This window comes from Aulonocara sp. 'chitande type north' Nkhata Bay, linkage group LG4 (genome assembly GCF_057382095.1).
Source record: "Aulonocara sp. 'chitande type north' Nkhata Bay isolate Kocher_YH1m ecotype deep benthic linkage group LG4, A_spYH_male_GT1.1, whole genome shotgun sequence".
NCBI classification, from domain to species: Eukaryota; Metazoa; Chordata; class Actinopteri; order Cichliformes; family Cichlidae; genus Aulonocara; species Aulonocara sp. 'chitande type north' Nkhata Bay.
Genome location: NC_141347.1, coordinates 26,662,448 through 26,676,919, shown reverse-complemented (window position 1 = coordinate 26,676,919; position 14,472 = coordinate 26,662,448). Strand labels below are relative to the sequence as shown.

The 14,472-nt window shown below is 39.8% G+C and overlaps 3 protein-coding genes across 3 annotated transcripts; 1 reads left to right on the top strand and 2 right to left on the bottom strand.

Annotated features, from left to right (window-relative positions):
• Nucleotides 1–468: 468 nt before the first annotated feature.
• Nucleotides 469–8,140, bottom strand: colgalt1a (collagen beta(1-O)galactosyltransferase 1a). The gene is made up of 12 exons (XM_086289488.1): nucleotides 7,753–8,140; nucleotides 5,237–5,347; nucleotides 5,012–5,129; nucleotides 4,331–4,465; nucleotides 4,033–4,237; nucleotides 3,821–3,940; nucleotides 3,579–3,655; nucleotides 3,347–3,453; nucleotides 3,116–3,248; nucleotides 2,912–3,039; nucleotides 2,602–2,808; nucleotides 469–2,122 (listed from the first exon to the last, which is right to left on the bottom strand). Exons 1-12 carry the CDS (start codon nucleotides 7,974–7,976, stop codon nucleotides 1,855–1,857), a joined length of 1,833 nt encoding a protein of 610 aa, XP_086145614.1. The 5' UTR covers nucleotides 7,977–8,140; the 3' UTR covers nucleotides 469–1,854.
• Nucleotides 8,141–8,266: 126 nt separating this feature from the next.
• On the bottom strand, nucleotides 8,267–11,507 carry pgls (6-phosphogluconolactonase). Its single transcript, XM_086289493.1, has 6 exons — nucleotides 11,360–11,507; nucleotides 10,748–11,032; nucleotides 10,552–10,659; nucleotides 10,371–10,472; nucleotides 9,542–9,682; nucleotides 8,267–8,792 (listed from the first exon to the last, which is right to left on the bottom strand). The coding sequence occupies exons 2-6, from the start codon at nucleotides 11,009–11,011 to the stop codon at nucleotides 8,646–8,648; spliced, it is 762 nt and encodes a 253-aa protein (XP_086145619.1). The 5' UTR covers nucleotides 11,012–11,032; nucleotides 11,360–11,507; the 3' UTR covers nucleotides 8,267–8,645.
• A 19-nt stretch (nucleotides 11,508–11,526) lies between these two features.
• Nucleotides 11,527–13,524, top strand: LOC147332771 (uncharacterized). Its single transcript, XM_086289492.1, has 4 exons — nucleotides 11,527–12,203; nucleotides 12,298–12,370; nucleotides 12,485–12,587; nucleotides 12,779–13,524. Exons 1-4 carry the CDS (start codon nucleotides 11,908–11,910, stop codon nucleotides 13,465–13,467), a joined length of 1,161 nt encoding a protein of 386 aa, XP_086145618.1. The 5' UTR covers nucleotides 11,527–11,907; the 3' UTR covers nucleotides 13,468–13,524.
• Nucleotides 13,525–14,472: the final 948 nt, after the last annotated feature.

Here is a 14,472-nt window from a genome sequence, read left to right as displayed (position 1 = left end):
AGTATATACTAAACACAGTTGTTAATATATATAATAAGTTATTTAAGAAACATTATTTCACTGTCATGTAAGCTACCTTATTCAGCCATCTGCAGGTGTGATAAAAACCTCAATGAGAAAGTCGGTTGCGTGACATGCCGAGAATAATCAGCTAAAAAGTTCAATTCTACTTGTAATCAGCAGCTTGGGTACTCTGTGTTTTCCAGTGACAATGATGAATGAAATGGTGAAGGCAAAATCTGCATTCAGGTCACAGTCTACAATGTGTGAATGACTTCACAGTAAAATGTTACTGTGCCAGAGGCTACACAGTAACAGACAATTTTCCATTAGTCACAATATACAGACGTCATAATTTGTATTTGGACAGTCAACATTAACTAAAAAAATGGTTACTCCAACAGAACAGTAAGCATATAATGACAGAAGTCGAACCTGTTAAAAAGAAAACATTTTATTTTTTGTCGGTACAAGCACCACTAACATTTTTGTGCACACTTCGTGAGTGAATAACTCCCATCAGGACTCAACAGAAACTGGCTTCATCAGAGATCTGTGTATGTGATGAGGGAAACCATGACACAATAAATATACTGTGAGAAATATGATGATCTACACTTATCTTATGTAATGACAATTCATAAAGTCTACCACAATCAAAATGCTCAACATTCACACTGAACTGATCTGAGATGGAACAGCAATACAGCTCTTTTCCACCGATGCAGCGCTGGTGCTTAATCCAGAACCTGTTTGATAGAATTTCTGCCAAAAAGGACAAATGCATTCACAACGCCACAAAACTAATGGGCCCAAAATCAGAACAATCATTGGCAAAAAGAAGGGCAACCACAAAAATTTCACAGGTAATTTATAGATGCAGCCCACAGTGGTGCGTCACTGCGCCATAACTTTATGGACATGGAAAATACTTCAAAGTCTGCTACATAAATGTGAGCTCTTTCTAAAAAACCCCAAAAACTAAGGCAGAACTTGCACGGGTACCAGCACCGCATCTGTGGGAGAGAGGTAATAAAGTGGCTGATGTGCATTTGGATGTGGGCAAGTTGAAACACCAGTGTGTTTGGTGGCTTGTCTCACGTCTATTTGTATGAAGAGGTGGTTGGTGGAACTACAAGAGTAAAAAAACCAACCAACCAAACAAAAAACAGGACAAAACAAAACAAAAATTTAAACAAAACAGCAACATTTACTGGTGGTAAATCTGCCTCAGTATTTCTGTAAATTAAATTACTTGGTTCTGAATTTTGTCACTTTGATAGAAATTTGCTACAGGGTTCTATTGTACCGTCCAATGACCAACTAAAATTTTTTTTTAAAAAAGCACTGTTATAAAATTGAACAAAAACAAACAAAACGATTCAAAATGCCAAAAGTTCATAGGTTTTGCATAGGTTGATTTAAGACGTCTTTATTTTGCTCTGTGGTGCAGATTTGTTGTTGCAGCCAAATTCATTAATTTCTCAAGGCTACAAAACGCAGTCTAATCTCAAATTAGCACCACTGAAATGCAGCAGTCCAGTTTTGTTCTTTACCAGTATACATTATTTCTGTATGACAGAGAGTAGGTGGGAACTGCAAATGCCATTCCAAATGGCAAGTCTAGTGCCTTTATAAAGTAAAAACCACAAGCTGACGACAGCAGAAAACATGACATGCATGATCCCTTTTTAACTTTTCACTTCTGATAATTTAAACTTCTCTATATTCTTTGATACCACATCTGATCTGATGCAAAATCAAAGTGATCAAAGGTTAAACATGATTACAAAACTAATGTGGTGCGTTTTATGGACCTTTTTTTATTTTTCCAAGGCTCTTAGTGACTTCCTCTCATAGCTCATCCCGTGCTGTACTGTCCAAAGGAGACTGGAGCACATCTGAGTTCTGTGCCTCTGTGCTGATCTCAGCCTGCTCATGACTTTTTCCTGAGCGTGCTCTGTCCCAGTCTGTGCGGATTTTTTCATTGTCCCACACAGTGGAGGTCTCAGTGTCACTGACGTATCCTGGGTCACCGGTATAGTGAGTTGGATACACAAGGAGAGGCTCTGCGGAAAATGCCAGCAGGTCCCTGGTTTCAAACTGTTCCATATAATCAGATCTGGAGAGTAGGAAAGGTCAAGAAAGAAAGATAAGACTCCTGAATAGAAACACAGTGCACTGAAAAACTCTTTAGAAATGTTGTTTCTAGTGTTTAGTGTTAGTTTTCTTAGTATTTTTTTATGTCTTAACACAGATTCAGTTTTAGTTCTCATCAGATGAGATCTGGTGTATTTTACTTCTATGACTGTTCCTTAAAATATCTCTAATGGGTGACTCAAGTCTCTGTGTCATAAATTGAATTCAGATTGTGCCCAGATGTACAAAATATAACTGTGTCAGGGTTCAAATCTAGGAGCCAGCACTGATAATGGAATAAGTTGAGAGACTTTTGACCGTTGAGGAAATACAAACTGAATACATTTTAAGATAAATCTGAAATGTTGAACTTTTGCACTCTTAAGACTACCTATAAACCTTTGAAATGCATGATATATTATGTGTGTGTGTGGTCTTGTGTTTGCTGGTGTTAACACTTACACAGGGTGTTTATTGTACATGAGAGGAAGAAACTCATCCACTGGCAAAATCCTCTTTAATGGTTCTGCTTTTAAAAGCTTCTGGGCACCCTGTAATGATATCATATATCCTAGTGTCCAATATGAATAGTCTGCCTCCACCAAGTTGTGTATATTTGGCACTGCTTTCTCCGGGTGAGCCACTTGCATTCTCTTTCGACCAATATAACTAAAAGAAGAAAAAAACAACAAAACACAGAAAGACAAGTTGATAAGAATTTGTAAACTCTGTGGGAATGACAAAAAATATTATGAAGGAAGTAAAAACATACATGAGATCCCAATCCAGACCTTCACGGTCCACCTCACTCATTAAGTTCATCAAGCGACGTTTGAAGAACACCTCAAAGCGCAGGTCATCTTCGATCACTAAAGATGTGTGGAGACTTCGTTCCACAATCTAAGGCCAGAGAAATCTTTAAGTCACACATCCGTCTGGTTTGGAAATATTCAAATTCTTGGCTTCAGGGGTTTACCTCTTTCCAGATGTTATAGTGGGAAAGAAAGCATCCCAGCTCTCCCTTTGTTAGTGGACGACCATGATAAGGGTCACTGTATCCAGGAAGCATATGGATACCCAAAGCATGAATTTCACTGACATTCATTGCTCTGAAATAGAGAGAAGTAGAAATGTGACAAAATGACAATAAAGATGGGCCAGTCAGTGGTAGTTACTAATTAGTATATAAGTGGAAAGCATCACTTACTTTCCATCCACGGCATTAACAACTTTACAAGCAATCTCCTGCTCATGCAGTGCCCTCAGCATACGTTCTCTGCGGTCAGTCCGCCTCTGCAAGTTTATCATGAACACCTACACAAAGGTAAACAGTGGAACCAATCAGTGTAATTATAGATTTCAACAGCAGGCAGAGAATTTCAGCGCAGAAACAGAAAGTCGGCCATTTTTGCAGATTCCATCTTCACATCACTTCTTACCTCATCAAAGCCCATTTTGTCAGGTTGTTTTCTAGGAACACTTATGTATTTGGATGGCATCACTGGGGCATTTCGCACTACACAGTCAGAGGGAAGATGGATGCAGAAATGGTATAAATGATATTTAGAAACTCATTCTGAAAGTTACCATTAGATGAAGCAGAAGAGAGTAGAATTAAGACTTAAATAAGCCAGTGGTTAAGAGTGAGGGGGTTGCAAAAGTAAAGCTCTCAGCCACTCACCATTAACTTCTAACACAGTGTGTAAGAAACTGTCCACTTCATCTTGCAAAGTATTGTGGGAACGTAGTGGCACAGGGAAGTATCCATAGGTCTCCTTGTTACATACAAACATTTGAACCTCTGTAGCGAACACAGAATAGGAAAACTTAATCTGAAGCTACATTATTTATGATAAAAATAAGTAGACTTTAAGTTGGATAATATCAAATTACCTGCCATCTTAGCAGAGTAAGCAAACACAATAATGTCATCAAATGCCCAGCTGTATTCTGGGTGTGGTGGGTGAAAGGCTAGCTGCCTGGAGGCCTCTTTCCTGAGGTCTATTAGGAACGTGGAGTGTACCATAGGAACGGCAAAACAGCCCTTTCGTATCTGCTTCCTAAGAGGTATGTAGGCAGGTGTCCTCTTATAATAACCCTGGAGGATGAGAGTTGTTAGGCTGTTTATTACAGAGATTATTGAAACTTTCTGACATACACAAAGGGGTTTTCTCAGTGATCATGACAGTACCTGGGAAGTCATTCCACACCAAAAATTTGAGTAGGCTGCACGAGAGTCAAGCATCGGCGCGATGATAGTCTTGTTCTGTTTCATCAGCCCCCGGAGCACATTTGAATTGGTGAGGAGGTTGTCACAATCTGCCAGCTGCACAAGGAGCATAAGAAAAACAGCTAGTGTATGAATAACACACTGTACACAAAACTCTTGAGAAGAAACGCTGAACAGCTCCCAAAGGATAAATGGGGTAACTAAAACTGAGTGATCTCTGACCAGCAGTATATATACTACAATTCTGTTTTTTAGAGAGAAAGTTTAGATGTAAGATTAAAAGCACGAAATTATTGCAATTTTGGATAGACTTCACTTCAAAATTATACCCTGCTGAAACAAGACAATGTGGGCCAGGCTGGTGAATACAAATAGAAATGTGCATTTAAGATTTAAGTGTCCAGATGAACTAGACTGAAAGATGAACTTTAACCATAAGAAACAGAACATAACTGGGAAAAGTTTTAACAGTCTGTCTCCCTCTTAAATTAGTTGTGGTGGCATTTTGGTCCCAATTCTGTACTTTTTCTTTGGCTTTTATTACTGAATGTTAAAAATAGTGAGGCCCAGTGTTTATAATCAACATTTTGAGTGTAATTCTGCTTCCTTTTGTAACTGTAAAGAGTAGTTTTATTTACCTACCATAAAATAGTCTGCCCACATCTCACGAGCAGACTCCAGCGCTGCTTGCCGAAGCTTCATAACATGCTCATAACGAGGATCTGTCCAGTCTTTTGGACCTTCCTCATCTTCATAATTTCTACACAAAATATTTCAGTATTAATTAAACTCATTTCATGTGATGTCTGACTCAATTTCCTGTGAGCTATTTGAGCATTATACAATTCCATCTTTAAAATAACAAACCTGGGCTCCTCTTTTGGCCTCCACTCTACATAATGGTAGAGCTTCTGTACTTTTACAAGCCAGTCATGCAGAATGGCTGTGGTGTTGTCCTCATTATGATCAGTTGCTACCCTGTCAATGCAGAAAAAAATGTAAATTATCAGAATTAAGTGCATTCATCAAGAACCTAGGTAAAAGGAGGAAAACTGTAACAACGAGAAGAAATTTGTAACAGTGGTTGACTGTAGGCAGCGGTGCCAAACTGAGTTCTAGTTGAGGCATGAGTGAAAGACAAACCCAAGGTTCAAATAACAATAGCCCTGTGTTCACTTTTTGTAAATGCATTATGTACAAGCTGCAGGAAGTGACACAAGTGTAAAGGACACCAGCTTCAGAAAAACACACAGCAATAAAAACATCCCCCATAAAAAAACAAAACAAAAAACTTTAGGTCAGCATCGACAAGTTATGTATAAAGGAAATGTGAAAAAACGATAACAGTACGGAAACTACTTTACAGAAGTGAAACCTCTGTTTGCAACAGACAGAGAAGGAAATTGTTTAAAGTGACTTAGGCTATGCGTGAGGCAAATGAACCCAAGTTAGACTGCCTGCATGTTTGATCTAATTCTACACGAGGATGAAAAGCCTAGAAATGATACTCCAGAATAACCCAATACCCGCAGGATTCATTTCTTGGCCATGTAGGCCAACATGATTTGCTGTCCCCAGACACCTGCTCTACAGCCAGCTGTGCTTGTATTCTGGCCCTGGGTTTACACTAGAACAGATTTCCATGGAAATTCCCCACTGCAGCTCCTTGCTAAAACACTTTTCAGTCACTCCAGCTGTCGGTCTTTCCCATTTCCCTTTTGTGCTCAGATAAAATAAGTGCTTATTAAAGAACACTGTTTAGACCTATGTCACTTTTTCATTGTAAACATACATTTAGGAGCGGTGTGCCACTTCCACATCAGCTATTATTTCTGTAGCGGTGTAGGAATGCTGGCATAAGACGCCAAAGATTTCAATTACAGCTGCAAAATGTGTGCAGTGTATAGTGTTTATAAGATCACACAGTTGTTTGGTTTTTCCAGATGTAATTTAATGTGTGTCAAACAACACTGTCCTTACCGCCAACATATTTACACAAGACTTTACAAACTACCAAACAAAAAAAGGAATTTAAGACACTCTTACTCCTGCACAAGGTGAAACTTGCTCATCAAGATAGCGAATGAAGACCACGCCTGTCCGAGCCCACCAGGTAGTCATTCAAACTGCTTGAGGATACAAGTGCAGGTGGGCTGTTCAAGCATGTTGATTAAGTATAGGGTGAAAATAGCTTTCCTTCACTTACTTGACTGACAGATGACTAAGGAGCTTGGGAAGTCATACTTTCTGGAGAGGGTGCAAAGATGTTAGGTCTAAAATGTGGTCTACATAAACATGTTTAATGAACCATCAAGAGAGAACTGAGTTTAAGCCTCCATAATCATTTATCACGGAGAGTCATTATCTAAGGTTGGCCTTTACCTAGGAGAAGCTTAATAATCAAACTGCACCATAACGTCTTTTCTTACTTAGCACTTCATTGTAATGTAATCAATAAATTGTCTAGAATGTCGTTATTAGGTGATTTATTTAACACATAATAATGTCAGAAAAACACTTCACAAACAGGGACTTGTCTTGCCAGATGCATATCTCTGTTTAACTTCCAGTCAGGAAGTGGAGAAGATGTAGGCTTTGGTACATGAAGACTGGAATAAGCTTAAAGATGAAGATATGTTATAAATTAAAAGAAAAACGTGAAACTTTGAACCCTGAGGTGATGGGATTTGATAGCTATAATGTCCTGGTTTGACCTCACTTGCCTTCTTTCTCCTGAGATGTAACATTTCGCGACGGAAGGTGCCTCTTACTAACAGACTACATGGGTCAGGTAATTTTCATGGTGCTAATCCAAACTCAGTTGCACATGGCAGACACTTGTTTTGCGTTTATTGTTAATGTATCAGGCATCGGTATGCTTGTGGAGCACTGTGTCAGAGCTTGTATCTTAGATCACACACAACACACAGCTCCCCTCGTGGTCAATGCGGTCGTTCACTCCCATCCACGTATACAGATCAATACGACGCACAACTGTCCTGATGAGCAGATGTGCTCACTTTTGTCCCCTACCCTGACTGCAAAATATTGCCTATTTCTTTTTATATCCTTGGTTTGTACTCATGCATTTGTTCGTTCTTGTATTATGCTTGAGTTTTTCACATTTTCTTTTGCTGTTTTTTCAAAGACGGAATGATCTCTGCGCAACACTTCGCTTATTTCCAAAGCCATTTTGTTACCCCCGACAATCTCTGCGGGTCCACCCCTTTTCTTTCCCTTTCCTGCTAATCGATCTAATCAATCAGAAAAGTATCCTTCGGTACTTATTTTTCTGTAAGAAACCTGTGGCAAAAACAAGAATTACTTTCACTTTTTGCTGCCTAACAGTCTGCAACATCTAACATTACCCAGTAACAACTTACCACAGTGCCATACGGTCCTTCGGGTAGTTGAGGCGCTCAATAGTACCCAGGAAATACGGCAATGAGTGCTCGGAGTTTCTGCAAATGAGGGCAAGAAGAACCCGGGGTGCGAGGAGTGAAGATTCGGGGTTCCAGCGCTCCTCCGCAAAATATCCCCGGACAGGACTGCAGCAGGACAGGAGCAGGAGGAGCAGGGCGTCGTTGAGGCCAGCGAGCCTGGGCATCGCGATAGCAAATTATGGAATAGAATAATGATAATTTATAAGTGGACTGTGGCTCGTCGGGGGCTATAGAGAAATATCTCTTGACTTTCTGCCGTCATCACAGATAGGGAAAGTCTGTGCTACAGTCCTTGATGTAAAAGCAGTGCGAGGTTAATCTCTAAAGGGGTGGGATCTGTTTGGATGGTAAAGGGGGTGGACTAATACAGGCCCTGCAGCACAGGAAACACCGAGGGCAAATGCCCAATTCGAATGAATGGATTTTTCTTTAAAAAAGGAAAAGAAGAAAAAGATATTTTTAAATACACAAGTTAACCTGTGTGTCTTTTAATCAAAATTATATTCTGTATACCCATTGCAATGTTGCAATGTTCACCACACCACAGTTGAATATACTGCTGAACAACTGAATGGAGTTTCTAGTGTCTGAACATGCACTGTTACACACATGAATCATGAGCAAAAAAAAAAAAAAACACGAAGCAGAGCTTAAAGTTTAATAAAGGTACCGTGACACTACCCCACAGTCGTCACCCCCCCTCCCCCCCAAACACACACACACACACACACACAGACGTGCGCACGCAAACAAACATTTCACTGATTGAGGAATGAACTGCACTATTTTCCAGACTCTTCATTGAGCTCCTTGCATGTATTAGTCAGGCAGATCTACAGCTTGGCTCCTGAGCCTGGCCTCTCTACCTGGATAGTTAAAGAGGCAGCTGCTGGTTCATCAACAAGCCAGAACAGCTCGCCCTTAGTTGGGACAACTCGTGCTGCTGGAAACGGTGAAGCTTCTCCATCCTCCAACACTTCCTGCAAATAAAAAGAGAGAAATTAATGTGCTACAATAGCACAAACACAAAACTATAAAGCATGAGGTTATTACAGTTTAGCGTTTTCTAATTAGTTTTTTTTTTTCCATTTTGACTTTGTTTTTAAATTAAGTTTCAGTTAATTTTCAGATTTTTTCTATTTCTGTTCATTTTTTATTCTTTGAAAATATTTTAGTTTAGTTTTTATTAGTTTAAAGTTAACTTTTTAAATTATTATTTTATGGATTGTATATTGTTGGGTGTTTGTCAACAAAAACACACAACTGTTTGAAAACATCCAGAGTCTCAATAAACATGATAATCAGAGCCTCGTCAACAAGTTGTAATTACATTTTTACTAAACAAATACTAAAAACTTGCCTCTATATTTTTATTTAATTTGTTAGTTTTAAAGTTTGCAAAAGTTGTTTCAGATGTTTTGAAAAATCTAGTTTTCACATCTAGTTTTAGATTACTGTATAAAAATATAATAAATGAATAAATGCAATGATTTCTGCTCAAAGTCACATCTCTGGCTTATTTAGTCCCATCAGTGTTTCTTCTGGCCCCAGTCCTCCTTTCAACTATAAATATTGAGTCACATGGCCTAACCAAATTACCCTTGTTTCTTGGTGCGTCTCATTTTTGTCTCATCACTGTCAAAGTTTATTTATTGCGTTATGGAAATAGTAGGGTGTTAAGATTCAGAATTTGAGATGTGTATGTTCAGCAGACGCCCCTAAGTGTTACCTTCAAAACGGGTGCTTTGCTTCCTCCTGTTGATATAAAAGCCACACAACGTGCAGAGTTCACCGCTGGGAAAGTCATAGTTACACGCTGTGGCGGTGGTTTGGGAGAGTCGCTGATAGGAGCCACAATCTTCTTGGTTTCCTGAATATGGGGTGCACCCAAAGGCAATAACTAATCATTGCACCAAAAGTGACAATATGAGAACCAAAAGCGTATAATTTTAAACTAGCAAATATGAAGGCTCAGTTTCTCAGACATGGATTAAGCTAAAAAGCTTTTTTTTTTCTCCACTGGAGCTGAACACGAAGCTTAATACATGTCTGGGAAACTGGATAATGTAACATGAGACAGATCTTTTTCAGACTTCTCACAAGGATAACTATGAAGACCATAAAATCCAAACTGTGCTGTCATAAAACCCAGTGATTATCCATGCATTGTCGAGAGAGTGACTGGAAAACTGCAGGGAGAAGACATTGTTTTCTTAGAGTAGCTAATTAGGAAACCACATCCAAAAGCAAACTCAGGCATTCTTCCACAAATGCTGTGCCAGAGTTCAGTCAAATGTGCTTGATATGCCTTTTATACAAAATAACGGAGAGATAATATTTAGAAGAACGCCCAAAATGCATTTTAAGAGCACGAAACATTGTTTTTAGGATCACGATGACATATTGTGTTACAAAATAAAACACATGTTTTGAATTAACTATAAATAATTCCTTTCTTAAAAAAGCTGTAATTTTGTATCTGCACTCATTCTTTTTCATAATAATTCAACATAGATCTATTGTAGAAGACAATTGTTCATTAGAATAAGAGCCCTCACCTCCAGAAGAGGGTGGTCTGGGAAAAGAGAACAGGTGTGTCCATCAGGCCCCATTCCCAACAGCAATAGGTCAAACACAGGGAAGTCATCATCTGGGAAGACCTGTGTGTTTTAACAGCGAAAATAATGATGTAAACATTCTGCAGACACTAAAATCTAAAAGCCTGTGATTGCTGTGTACCTCTTTCAGTTTACGCGTGTAATCCTCAGCGCACTCGTTCACTGGCAGAGAACAGTCGATCGTCAAGATCCCACTTTCGGGGATGTTGATCTTGGAAAATAACTGACTCTGCAACAAGATGAAAAGGTCTGCAGTTCATCCAACTGTAACAGAGCAACATACATTTATGTTAACACAAACACCAATTCAAAGAAACCTTGTACAGCCCGTAGGTGCTCTCTGGATCGTCAAAGGAAACCAGGCGCTCGTCGCAGAAACCGACCAACCACTTGCTGCAGTCCAGCTCTGACAGGGCAAGCAGCTCTTTGCTAAGCATGGACACAAGGCTTCCTCCAGAGAGTCCCAGAGTGAACCTGCCATGAGAGCCGATGGCCTTCTCAGCCCGTGAAGTCACCAGCTGGGCCAGGACTGGACCGAGCTCTGCTGATGAGGGGAAGACCAGGACTCTCCTTCCAGCCATGACTACACTCTGTGAGAAGGACTGACAAAGTAAGAAAGAAGAAAAGTGAACAACATATAAGGAAGTCAGTTACCAAACAGTTTTGCAAGCCATCATGCTATCTCTGTAAATGTGATTTACTCAGTCGTTTAATTTAATTTATTTTTAATTTTACACTGTTGTGAAGCTGTTATTTTTGCACTACTTTGAGCAAACTTAATTGGCTTGTCTTGTGATTAGACCACTCAAAAAAAGAAAAGAAAAAGAAAGCCATTAACGCAAGAGCAACAAAGCATCGCATCTTAAACCAACCAGCCTCGCAGGGCAACCTTTACCTCTACAAGTTCCCTCATAGTGACATTCATTTACCTTGTAGTTGGAATCTCTGAGGCAGATTATCGTGAGGATTTTCAGTTGGCAAATGGGCAAATGTAATTCACCACACTGCTTCCTGAAGCGAGTTTTCACCCACCAATCACATTCCGATTGATAACGTGCTGCATTCTGGTTAGCGTAGTCCTGAACAACAACCACGACGTCAAAGGCGTTAAAAAGTAAACGTAGGTTGCAATGAGCAAATCGCCCCGGAAGCTGTGGTAACTTTTACAAATCAACAATCATCCCTGATGTCAAAACAGGACTCTTTGTCAACATTAGCGCTAATTTTAAAGTTTTGTTTGTAATTGCGATGTTTCCTCCCAGCCGACAGATGGAAACACTGAACCCACTTCAGCCCCACTCGAGTTTTGGAGCGACACTCACGCGCACCTCGAAGGCATGCACATGCAGCTTTTCTCCTGCATTACATTTCAACAACATTTTTGCTGTGGCCATTAAGACCCCCGTGACAGCGTCAGGTCGTTCGCGTGATACTACTGGACCGTGACAGGAAAGCCAAAACAAAACAAACAGAAATCATGTCGACAGTCTTCTCTTTCCAGACGCAGCTCGTCTCCATCATGGATGCGTTATCCAAAACAGCTGTAATGGAAATAAGCAAACTGGTCGAAATCGAGTCAAAGATGCTCAAGATCGAGATAACTCGCGGGCGCAACGAAATTGCCTCGCTTACAGAGAAACTACAGCTGATGGAGAAGCTGCTTTATATGGCACAGGGGGGCAGGCAGGATGCGACAGAAGTGAGCTTAGTTGGAAGGGACGGTTTAGAAAACGGAGTACTGGAGACTGAAAGGACAAGACTTGAAATTAAAAGGTAGGTATGTTGCTTTGTGTGTATATTATGGAACGTAGCTGTTTGCTGTGTTCTTCTTGCTTGGTGTGTTTAATCTCAGTGTTTTTCATCCTAGTGAAATCCCGTGGGAAAGTTTTTCTTCTGAGACTGGCAGTTTGCATCAAGGTGAAGAGTATGCTGCAACAGAAGTAAGTCTGCAATAACCAGCCATTTATTTCTTGTTATCATAGCTGATTACTCTGTGGCTGATATTTATAATCAATGCCCTTCCCCCCCCCCCCCCCCCCCCCCTGTCTTATCAGCTTCCAAACCAACCCAAAGAGCACCCAGAACTGGTAGTGGTGAAAGAGGAGCCATGTGAGGTGGACAATGGAAACACTCAACAAGACAGGACAGCTGAAAACAGTGACTATAAATTTGCTTATTATGTCGGATTGCACAGCTGTATGTGAAATTCACGAGGACTTTCAGTAACCATGCTGGATTTGACTTTTCTGCTCATCATAGTTGTACAAAATTGTCATAACCTTCTATCATCAAGGTCATTTCTACAAAAAGAAAATCTGAATTTTAACTTGTACGTCTACTTTCAACAGGAAGAGAAACAGTCACAGACGCCCAGAAGGCTCCAAATGTGATGCAGCGTCCCAAACACATTGCAGACCACCAGCAGCCACTGTTTACTGATAGCTTTGTGCCTCTAAGCTCCCTGCCATCTTTCAGTGAAACAGTGAGGAGGGAAACGCACTGGAACCCACAGCTTACACCTGCCGACACAACCCTAGAAGTTGGGAAAAGCTTGGCTCAAAATATAACCTCCCAAAGCTTAAGTGTGCTCAGAAATATGAAGCTTCATAACTTGAGGAACTCAACCACTAAGAGGTTTGGCTGCTTGCAGTGTGGCAAGAGCTTCAGATGCTTCAGTCAGCTTGAAATACACCAGAGAAGCCATACTGGGGAGAAGCCGTTCAGATGCACACTATGCGGAAAGCGATACGCACAAAAAGGACACCTGTATACACATCAGCGTACGCACACTGGGGAGAAGCCGTATCGTTGTCCTGTTTGTGGAAAGGGTTTTATTCAGAAATGCACACTCGATATGCATCAGCGTACACACACTGGAGAAAAACCCTTTGTTTGTATCAAATGTGGCAAAGGCTTTACAAAGAACTGCAATCTGAAAAAACACCTTGCAGTACACCTTGATCCTACTTCAAATGTATATGGTAGTGACTCCAGTGCACCAATGTTTAGTGGGACATTTGTAAATGGAACCTCTTAAGACATCAATCATATGTAACATCTGTATTTTTGTTCTGGAAAATAAAGTTATATTTGTTCCAGAATTGAGTTTTTGATGCTTGCTTTTCAAATGGTTTAATATTTTGGATGCATTTACTGTGTGTGTGTGTGTGTGTGTGTGTGTGTGTGTGTGTGTGGTTTAAAAAAAATTACTCTAAGTTACACAGTTGCATATTTACATTTTTAAGTCAGGGAAACACAAGTAAAGCATTTGACAGCATTTTCCTTGGGCTGGCATTACTTGAGATGGTTCAGACCCACAACAGAAATTTGTGACTTGTCCATACCCATCTGAGATTGTGGGCTTAATGTTATGTTTATATTAGTTAATTAAATTAGCTATACAGATATATGCTGTGTGTACGCTATATAATAACTATATGCGGTGAAAAAATGGTTAGCAATGTTGACTCAGAGTAAGAAGGTTAGTGGATCTTCATCTAAGTCCTTCTTGCTGTTAGGAAACATTGCTATCCAGTGGACCACTATGCCATCTATATCACCCATTCACAAAACAATCATAATTAAACAGAAAATATTCTTAATCTTAAAAAAATCTGAATTAAGGATTTTAAAGTGCTTCATTGTTACCACTAGAGGGAAGTGATTCTAATAGAGTGATTTAAAAAGCCATATCAATGAAACTATTATCATGCCAGTTTCTACTATTAACTAACAATCACAAAATGAATGAATGAATGTTCTTCATAGTGACACTCATTTTGCTAAAAGTCACACCGATACTTATCATGCTGGCAACAAAGTTGTGTTGCAGATTTTAACAGTGACCGAGAGAGGGCGCTCAACATTACTGTGTATATTCTAAATAAGTACAGACGCTGTGAGAATAAAATAAAAAGATACATTTATTTGTTATACTTTGCTCGTTGTATGTGAATTCACAGTGGTTCCTTGCCATCGCAGGGCTGTGAATTGCACGGACAGTGTGGTGGAGAGGTTGGCAATAAGGTGTGATTTTAAAGAG